Below are 10368 nucleotides of genomic sequence, written 5' to 3'. Positions count from 1 at the left end.
CTAATGAAGGCTCTGTTCCATTTAGTGTGGCACAGTGGTTCTCAAACCTATAATTTCCCCCATAACTCTGAGAGTGTACAAATGGGGTTCCATTTGTACATTCTCTGTTACACACCCGTAAGGGACCATTTGGAACCCCCTCAAGGAACCATGAGGGTCCCTGGACCACACTTTAAGACCCACTGGTGTAGCAGAGTGTTTCCAGTGAGCCAACATGCACAATATCAGCACCCTGACTCTGTTTGACCAGAATGGAACAGAGCCTTCATTATTATCATTGATAACACCTGTGAAGGAAGAAAGAAGCGGCCCAATTTCTTTCCAATATGGCTGCTGTGCATAGAGCCTCCCTGTCTTCAAATGAGTGCAGTGATTGGTGCAGGGCTGAGTGAGTATGAACATTTGACTCAGGAGTTTCTACTAATATTGTTATTCCGTACATTCCTGTAGTGACTATTTCAAACAAACATTTCGCCACTCGGCTGGGCACTGGGAAATCCGTTTTTTTTACACGTTTCAATGTCCAAACCAAAAGCTGCTGTTAGGTGAGGTTCCCATTTATTTAATGTAACAGGGAATCACAGCAAGGTTTTGTCAATGCATAAAGAACGGTAAAAAAACGTATAATCTCCCCAGCGTGCCCATACCATGCCATTCATTAACTGGCCTGTTGCACCTGTGTCCCTTATGTCATTGCCTGCCAATCACAGACAGAATGGCTCCTTCAATATATACATTATTTTGTGAAATAAAGAGCTTTTCATGTATGTATTTTACTGATAGCTATACTATGTATACAAAAAAAAGAATACATTAAATTAAAATGATTATTTAGCAAACAAAGTCACAGGCACATTGTATTTCTGAGATACAAGTTTTATTACATGAGCAGTATAGTTCTCCAAACCATCCTTATGTTGTACAGTACTCACAACAGTATACAGCATGAAGCAGTGGTGGGAAAAGTACTAAAATGTTTTACTTAAGTTAAAGTATCGATATACTGCAATGTAGAAGTACTCTGTTACAAGTAAAAGTGCGGAATAAAAAAAATGACTTGAGTAAAAGTACAAAAGTATTGGTATCAAAATGTACTTAAAGTACCAAAAGTAGAAACTACTCATTATGCAGAGTGTCCCATTTCACAAGTTTCCAAATGTATAAAATGTCAAAAGAGCTTGCAGATCGGCAATTTTCAAATGGCCGAAATGTATAGGGCTGAAGTGGTTAATGTAAGTTTTGTAATAATATTCTAAATCTACAAAGTAACTAGTAACTAAAGTTTTCAAATAATTGTAGTGGAGTAAAAGTATTTAACATTTGCCTCTGAGATGTAATGGAGTATAAGTAAAAGTACTGAGTAAACATTGCCATTTACTCAAGTACAGTACTTGAGCAGTGTTACTTTAGTTTACACTACTGGTACAGTGAATGGAAAGACAGTAAGGCTGTACCTAACAGTACATGAAGACTTTTCACAAATGACAATGAATGTAAAACAACAAAAGCAACATTCGGATGCGTAGTTATACATTGGACAGATTTTAAACGATCATGCAACTGAGTTAACATTTGTCAGTATTCAAAATGCCAAATATGGCAAATATTATGAAGTAAGGCATAAGTGAATACACAGGTACGTTGGGTTTAGTAAACTCTGCGTAGGCTATAACACTCGTATGTATGGGATACGAGCACAATACAGTAACAGGCTCTGTTAATGATAACCATACTTCCTTTTACAATTTTCTTTTTCTGTACTGTAGTTTCAGTTTCAGTTCCAGTTGATGGTGCTGTCCTGGGTCTCGGTGGTCATGATGAGAACTGGGGTCTTCATCACATCAGGGGAGCCTGCAGGAAACGCAGTTTAACCCATTAAAATCAGGTTTATTATATATACACACACACGCACGCACGCACGCACACACACACACACACACACACACACACACACAGACAGACAGACAGACAGACAGACAGACAGACAGACAGACAGACAGACAGACAGACAGACAGACAGACAGACAGACAGACAGACAGACAGACAGACAGACAGACAGACAGACAGACAGACAGACAGACAGACAGACAGACAGACAGACAGACAGACAGACAGACAGCAACATACGTTTTTCAGAAAACTCTTGGGATTTAGAACAGTGGTTCTCAAAGTGGGGTCCGGGGATCCACTGGTTGAAAACCACTGAACCAGGGCCACAAAAAGTTAAAATAGATAAGTTTCCCGCCAAAGTTGTAAAATACGTACTTGGTGGTTCATCAAACTTCAGCACAGAGTCTGGAGGGAACAGTACAAAAGAAGACTTTGATTAAATCTCCGTAGGGTCCCACATTGCTGTTTAGGAAACCCTGTCTAATGGAGTGGCACAGCAAACAAAGACCCACAGTGGTAAAATCAGTGGTGGGAAAAGTACTCGTATTTTTTACTTAAGCAAAAGTATCAATACTTTAACGTAGAGTGAAAGTGCGAAATTCAAAATGTACTTGAGTAAAAGTACAAAAGTATTGGCATAACAATGTACTTAAAGTACCAGAAGTAAAAGTACTCATTATGCAGAATGTCCCATTTTTTGTTTTGTAACTGTTAGTTAGTATGACAAAGTAAGGCATTCATTTACAAGAAAAGTTGTTAAATACGTACGTCTTGGTCCTGGATACGTGCATATAGGTTCATAATACAGGCCTGGAGGAAAGAAACAAAATAGGGCATAAGTGGTTAATCTACAAACATTGGATCCCACGTTGAAAACTGTTGACTAAAGCCTAATTTATACTAATAGATGTATGCTGGTGTCACTCACAATGCACTGAAAATAAGAGATCTGCAAGCTCACAACACGTCACAAAATAACAGATCTGCAAGCTCACAACACGTCACACTGCTTATGAGTGTCTTATACAGTAAGCTTCAAACACTATTGCGTGTGTGCTGTGTACATTTGAAGGTGTAAAATGCTTACCGCTGTTGTTGTGAATGCTGATGATAGACTGATGTCCAATCCTGTGAGTGACAGAGGTGACACACTGTAAGATTTCACAACCAGCAGCATTGAAAAAAAGTAAATGGTGCATTTATATTGTGCCTTTATCCGAAGCACTTTACAATGTGCATTACATTCACCCATTCACTACACCGACGGCAAAGGAAACCATGCAAGGCACCAGCCTGCTCATAGGGAGCAGTTTAGTGGTTCCGTGTCTTGCTCAAGGACACCTTCCGATTCCCAAGCGGCAGCTCTACCCCCTGAGCTACTGCCGCCCAAATGGTTCAAATGTGATCAAAATGTCATCTACTGTTGGTTAAAATAGAAGTCTTGTTGTCACTAGTCTTAGCCAGGCGATCGGATCTCTCCAACCCAGAAAGCCCAGGCGGAGTTCTCTGGAAGTCTGGCTATATGAGACTATGTTGTCACACACGTACAGTGCATGTTTCTAGCACTGCCTAAAGCTCATAAGCCTAACATCTCCCTGGGCAGATGAGGGGATTCCCATTTGGTGTGAGCGGTCTGTATTTGGTTTTCCTACGCAGGACACCTGCGGTTTTGAGTACACGTTTTCAACTTCTTTGTTTACTGCATTGGCTGTCACAACATGGCAGCCCCCATCCATTGAGTTCAGTGGAAAGGTGGCGCCATCTTGTGAGGTTCGCCGTTATTACTTCAAAACCACCCCCATGTGATACGATTTTTATCTCTGGGCCCCCAATCCTTCGTGGTAATTTAAGCCTGAAAGCGTACAAAATGACTCGTAAGCGCACTCTCAGAGTTACAGATCCTTAAGGGTCCATTTGGTTCCTATACTATCAATCATTTAGCTGGGGGACCCCCCATGGAAACCCCCATCAAGGTCCCGTGAGGGTCCCCAGACCCCACGTTGAGAACCAGTGGTCCACTGAACATTGTTAACCATTTAAATCCCAGGCAGGCCAGGCACTCACCTCTCCTCCTCTCCCTCCAGGAGTTTCCTGTAGGTGGAGATCTCGATGTCCAGGGCCAGCTTGACGTTCATCAGCTCCTGGTAGTTTCTGACCTGTTCGGCCATGTTGTACTTGTCGCTCTGCAGGACCTGCTTCAGGACGCTGATGCGACCCTCGGCGTCCTTCACCGTCTTCGCGCCGGTCGCCTCTGCCTCCGCGATCTGGTCGTCCAGCTTGATACGCTGAGGACATTGGAGATTATAGGGGTGCAGCGGTTAATCGAAAGAATCAATTTAATCGATTAAAAAAAAAACATTAATAAGTACTTGTACTTAGTTACTTTCCACCGCTGTCATTCAGTTGTGTGTGCTGTACTCACCTGAGCCTTCACATTGTGGATTTCGTTCTGCAGACGGCTGATCAGGTGTTTGAGCTCTACGATCTGCCCCTTGGTCTGACTCAGCTCACTGTTGTACTGGTCGGTGGTGGAGGCCATCTGGTCAAACTGGTGGGATTGAGTGGAAGAAGTTTAGTTGGTTAATTTACTAGTCTACACACACCTGATGAGATTTGTGTGCAATATGTAGTGGAAATAAAACGTGTCGCGTTTTATTTAACACAACGCGTTAAATAAAACAACCTCTCTCACTGGAAATACTGTGCAAATTGTACAGTATAGTACTTGAGTAAAATGTACAAATGTCCACCACTGATCTTCTCCTCACCTTGACCTTGTACCAGCTCTCGGCCTCCGTGCGGCTTCGTGCAGCGATCTCCTCATACTGGGCTCTGACCTCGGACACGATCTGGTCCATGTTCAGACCGCGGGAGTTGTCCATCTGGACGACCACGGACATCTCCTTCAGGCTCTCCTGCAGCTCCCTCAGTTCCTGTGGCAAAACCAACAACGTTATGAGTACAAAAAAACACCATGATGGTAAACGCTTAAGCATCGCAACAGTCAGCTCAAATGCATAATTTTGAACCCTTAAAACTTTATATACACTTCATTGACCTGAGGTCCCCCGGGCTATATACTTGGCCCCAATGGTGTAAAGTAATTAAGTACATTTACTCAAGTACTGTACTTAAGTTTAAAAAAATGGTATTTTTACTTTACTGGAGTATTTCCAATTTTCAGTACTTTTACTTCAACTCCACTACATCTCAGAGGAAAATATTGTCCTTTTACTCCACTACAATTATATGAAAACTTTAGTTACTAATTACTTTGTAGATTTTGATTATTATTACAAAACATACATTACCCACTTCAGCCCTATACATTTCGGCCATTTGAAATTAGCCGATCTACAAGCTCACAATGCGTCGCATTGTGAGCTTAGATCTGCTATTTTCAAAAGATGGTAATATTTCTTTTACATTTGAAAACATTCTTTTGGTACTTTAAGAACATTTTGATACCAATACTTGTGTACTTTTCGTCTACATTGCAGTATTGATAAGTAAAAAACTGTGACTACTTTTTCCACCACTGCTTGGCCCCCTCCCTTTTCCCTCTACACCAAAAAAAAGGCTGAAAATAACTGAACTACTAGCTAGATCGGCTATTTTCAAAATTGAATGTTTGCTTATTAAGATGACATGCCCAGAATAGGGATGCTAGGGTTGGTGTTGGTGTGGATAAGTATACTGTACTTTATTAGAATCAACGACAGGATGAATTGTGTGTAGACGCTTTACCGTATCATAGAGTGTCCTGAGGAAGTTGAGCTCTTCCACCAGACTGTTGACCTTGTCCTCCAGGTCCACCTTGGACAGATAGCCAGCATCCACATCCTAGATGAAGACACCATTTCATCAGATACAGTGGTGCTCAAATTTTTATCATGTCAAGGACCCCCAAAATGATATGTATTTGGCCGCGGACCCCCATCTCAAAATATTTTGTTCCAGGGACCCCCAGAAGCAAAGATTTGAGTTACAAATGTTTGCTTTAAAATGTTCACGATTTTTCAAAATTAGCAGATCTAAAAGCTCATAGCGTGGCACTCAGTGCCGCGCTATGAGCTATATTTGAGCTATATTTTAAATAGCCACGGTATAAAATATGGTTAAAGTGGTTAAAATGATTGTGATGCTGTATTAACAAATTTAGCTGGGGACCCTCTGGAACCCCCCCCCAAGGACCCCCGGGGCTCCCACTTTGAGAACCAATGGGTTAACAACCATGGATAAACATTGCAACGACACACAGTAAAATACCCAGTTTTAATTTGAACTCAGAGAATGTAAAACTAAAAATGTATCCAAACCAATAGATATTCTTTTGTACACTATGCAGATATTTGAATCTTTCCTCTCAATGAAAATGTGTTTGCTTGTTGAGGTTAAGAAAGTGGTGTTGCTGTTATTTACTGTAAATAACTACTGCACTTTCCAGTACTGTATAACAATGATTTGTACCTTTTTAAGAACGACAAACTCATTCTCTGCTTCATTCCTCTTGTGAATCTCATCCTCATACCTGAAACCAGACACAGGAAAACCAAAACACACCTGTTACCATAACGTCACAAACATACAATTCTTAAAGTACCACGACACGCCAATTTCAAACCTATCTTTATATAATTATGTCCTCACTAATGCTCATTATAAGATGGCACAGAAATGTGTCCCTGACGAGGGCTGCGGACAGTTCAGGAACCTACCTACCAGTGACATCATCGGTAGGCATTTCAAACGAGATTTCAAACTTCTTTTGTGTGTTTTATTCAATGTTAAGAACAACGGCTTCTTTTTCAGCTTGCTGAAAGAGAAAGGCTACCGTTTCTATGGGGTCTGCGGACAAATACATATCATTTTGGGTGGTCCTTGACATGAAAAAGTTTGAGAACCACTGATATATAGCAACATAAGTTTTAAAAAAAAAGGATTTAGAATCCCCAGAAGCAAAATGTCTTAAAATGTTCCCAAAAAATAGCAGATCTACAAGCTCATAGCTTGTCGATCTGCTATTTTTAGCCAAAGTATAATGGTTTAAGTGGTTACACAGATGCGTTCCCGGTTTCAATGGGTTAACGTCTTACTTTGTCTTAAAGTCCTCCACGCTCCTGTGCATGCTGTGGTTCTCCTGGTCCAGCCTGCTCTTGTCGTTGATGATCATGTCCAGCTTCCTCTGCAGGTTGGAGATGTAGGCCTTCATCATGGGCTCGACATTGGACGAGGCGGTGGTCTGCTCCTGCAGAAGCTTCCATTTGGTCTCCAGCATCTTGTTCTTCTGCTCCGCGAATCTCACCTGGAAAAACACAAACCAGCAAAACCAACAAACCATTAACAGGTGTTTGATACTGACTGTACTTAAATGTTTGATTCTGAATGTTGCATTCTGAATGTTGCATTATGAATAACTGCAATGGATTGGATTGTCAGTGTTACTATTCAGAGTACTTGACCATAAATTGATGCACAAACGATGCACTAAAACCCTCTGGCTTTTAGAATGTAATGTCAGTTAAATACTCTTTTAACTACTATACTCTTTATTTATGTCATATATCACTGTTTCAGGTCCGAGGACCACCAGCGGTCCAAATGGACCCTTACAGGGTCTGTAACTCCAAGAGCGTACGAATGGAAAAAAATGGGACCCTTTGGGATCAAATAAATGGTTAATTTCATACACTCTCTGAGTTAAATGAACACTGAGGATCTTACAGTGTAAACTGGGGGTTCCAGTATTAGTTTAGTTCAGTGATTCTCAACCTTTTACATTTCAAGGACCCCCGGTTTGATATGCATCAGGCCACGGATTTAATACCCATTTTATACCATTATTTATCTCCCAAATCTACAATGTATTATCAGTGTTCATTTCACTCTGAGAGTGTGCAAAATGGAACCAAATGGACCCGTAATTGCACACTCTCAGAGTTACAGATCCGTAGAAGTCCATTTGGACCCCTAAGTAAGTAAGTAAATACATTTTATTTGTAGAGCACCTTTCACAGTCACAAAGTTTAAAGACAGAAGAACATGTCAATAATAAAATCTAAAGACAAAATAAAACAAATCGCCAGGCATTTATCCAATCAACCAAAGAGATAGAGGAAATCTAAATATTGGACATCACAATACAGGACGTGTCACAACACCGGACATGACATGACATGACATGAAGCAATGTCATGTCGCACTGTCAGACATTAAACTTTCTCAACTTGTGATAATATCGGTGGAACAGAACAGGCCTCTTACCTGATCGATTAAGGACACAAAGCGGTTGTTGAGGCCCTTGATCTGGTCCTTCTCGCCGGTGCGGACAGCTTGGACGGTGGGGTCAATGCCCAAGTTGAGCGGCGCCAGTAGGCTCTTGTTGAACGTTACAGGAGTGATGGGACCCCCCAGGTGGGGTCCAAAGCTGGTCTTGGTCCTGTTATAGGACCCCAGAGACGTGCTACTGAACCCCCCTGCCCTGTACAGGCCGCTGCGTTGGTTCCTCATACTCATGGTTGGTGGGTGGTCGTGGTGTGTGGTGGTGGAGAAGGAGTCCCTGTTGGTGTGGAGAGAGGATTAGCGTGTCGGTGAGAGGTGTCCTGTGTGTCATGCCAGAGCGAGGTAGCCTTTTTTATACGCACAACACAGGGTGTGGCTTGATAGTGAAGTTATTTGGCTCACCAATGTGGAGGAACCAGTCGGTGTGTCACATACCACCCTCCCCGGGTCCCTGTCTGGCCCCCAGCTACCCATCGCTATACAAACAGGTTGCATTCCTGCCGCGGGCCAGGAATCCTGCCTCCTTGAATAGAACCAAGGTAGTTAGCCACAGGTGTTTCCCAAAACCACTTAAGCCCTATTTCAAAAACAGTGAAAATAGCCAATCTACATATTAGCTAACTATTTTCAAAATGGCTTAAAACAAATAATATATATATTTTTTGTAGGAAACATTAAAGGCAGACTAGGTAACTTTGAGCCTAAATTAGAAAATATATATATATATATATATATTACATGTATTTATATCTTTATTTAGCATTCTTTCCCTCTATCAGCCACTATATAATTATGCTGGTGTGTTGTCCTGCAGAAAGACATCCCTCTGGCTGTTTATTTTGGTTTTGTTCCACTGTTTATGTTGACATTCATCCCTTGCAGGGACTGAAAAGTCTGTGGGGGGGGCGGAGGGAGCTCTTAATTGATCCCTTTGAACTTCAAAGGGGTTGTGCACTGAGTTGATTGATTGGGCCAAAAAAGTGTCAAACTCATTAGCTCTCTATAATCAATTAATGCATCAAAGATGGAAATCATTTTGATACCTGTCAGAGAGGGGAGGGGGGAAGTGTGAGTACACACACAGAAAGCTATCAGTCTGCCTTTAAAAAAAATGACAGATTCAATCCCATTTTGGGATACATTGATGTAACCAACATAGATTGAATTCTACATCACTCGCTCATCACTCAGTCTGTCTGGTTACAGTAAAATCCTCAACATTAATTTAACTCTGATTGTACCAAATAGATCCTTAGGGGTCCATATGGTTACATTTGTACACTCTCTGAGAGAGTTATAAACAGATGAATTAAGTTAACACTGAAGATTTTACTGTGTGAATTGCTAGAAACGTAACCACATGAACCCTAGCGTCCCTATATATTCACATCATAACAGGCAAACATTCAGCAAAAATAGCCCATCTAGGGTCACAATGCGTCTACCATGTATAGAACCATGGGGGGCCCAGAGTTTCCAGTGTTCCATAAGTATGGACATCACTTTCTGTTGTCTTATCAGTCATTCAATTCATTTGAGTGATCCATGACAGTCAATAGTCAGCCTGCCTACTTTCCCTACAACATCTCCCTCCACACAGCTGATTCAAATGAATGATCAATGGCTCTTGCTCTTAGCAGTAGCCTAGCCCTAGCTCTGTGTTTTCATTCTGACTGGCTGCTGTTTGCTGCTGTGACACCTGCATGGAGATTAAATGGTGCTTTTTAAGTGACTTCAGCGCTTGATAATAAGCATTGACCATTCATTAGAATCAGCTGTGTGGAGGGAGATCTTATAGGGTAAGTAAGCAGACTATATTATGGCTTTTTGATTTCTGTCAGTTTGTGTTCCCACTTTATTGCTTACTGACAAGGATCACTCAAATTAAATTGAAATGAACTGAATGACTGACAAAAGGAAGTGTTGCCCATAATTCACACATAATGTTCCCCACTCTCTCAGAAACTTGTGGATAGGGTGGTTAAAGGAAATGCCTACGGTACATACATTCATTCTCCTATATAATTTTTATGTTCTTGAAACTGTGACTATACTCCCCAAACTATAAACGGGACAATAAAGGCTAATGTTATAAAGAGGCAAAACACGGTGTTGGTCCATATGCAGTGGTACATTTAGTCAAGTACTCTACTTAAGTACACTTTTGAAGAACTTTTACTTTACATGAGTAACTA

The 10368-nt window shown here is 41.3% G+C and overlaps 1 protein-coding gene across 2 annotated transcripts; it reads right to left on the bottom strand.

The window, feature by feature from the left end:
- Positions 1 to 855: 855 nt before the first annotated feature.
- LOC311059292 (keratin, type II cytoskeletal 8-like) lies at positions 856 to 8489 on the bottom strand. Of its 2 annotated transcripts, none has more exons than XM_084077079.1 (11): positions 8156 to 8489; positions 6988 to 7196; positions 6362 to 6422; positions 5639 to 5734; positions 4660 to 4824; positions 4314 to 4439; positions 3956 to 4176; positions 2979 to 3019; positions 2656 to 2701; positions 2267 to 2296; positions 856 to 1851 (listed from the first exon to the last, which is right to left on the bottom strand). In XM_084077079.1, the coding sequence occupies exons 1-10, from the start codon at positions 8405 to 8407 to the stop codon at positions 2278 to 2280; spliced, it is 1236 nt and encodes a 411-aa protein (XP_083933205.1). In that variant the 5' UTR covers positions 8408 to 8489; the 3' UTR covers positions 856 to 1851; positions 2267 to 2277. The 2 variants fall into 2 exon arrangements, with proteins under 2 accessions (XP_083933205.1, XP_083933204.1); XM_084077078.1 differs by having other exon boundaries at positions 2660 to 2701.
- Positions 8490 to 10368: the final 1879 nt, after the last annotated feature.

The sequence above is a fragment of the Gymnoscopelus microlampas genome (assembly GCF_963454915.1).
Source record: "Gymnoscopelus microlampas genome assembly, chromosome: 13".
NCBI lineage: Eukaryota > Metazoa > Chordata > Actinopteri > Myctophiformes > Myctophidae > Gymnoscopelus > Gymnoscopelus microlampas.
Note: the sequence above shows the minus strand (reverse complement) of the source record. Positions and strands in the feature narration are given on the sequence as shown.

What these genes read in the sequence shown, in the direction of transcription:
- LOC311059292 (XM_084077078.1), bottom strand. Translation starts at nt 8,407, where the DNA reads ATGAGTATGAGGAACCAACGCAGCGGCCTGTACAGGGCAGGGGGGTTC. An exon ending in CTGGAGGGAGAGGAGGAGAG is followed by an intron (nt 3,020 to 3,955) that starts GTGAGTGCCTGG and finishes TGTCACTCACAG; the next exon opens with GATTGGACATCAGTCTATCA. An exon ending in GAAGTTTGATGAACCACCAA is followed by an intron (nt 1,852 to 2,266) that starts GTACGTATTTTA and finishes CGTTTCCTGCAG; the next exon opens with GCTCCCCTGATGTGATGAAG.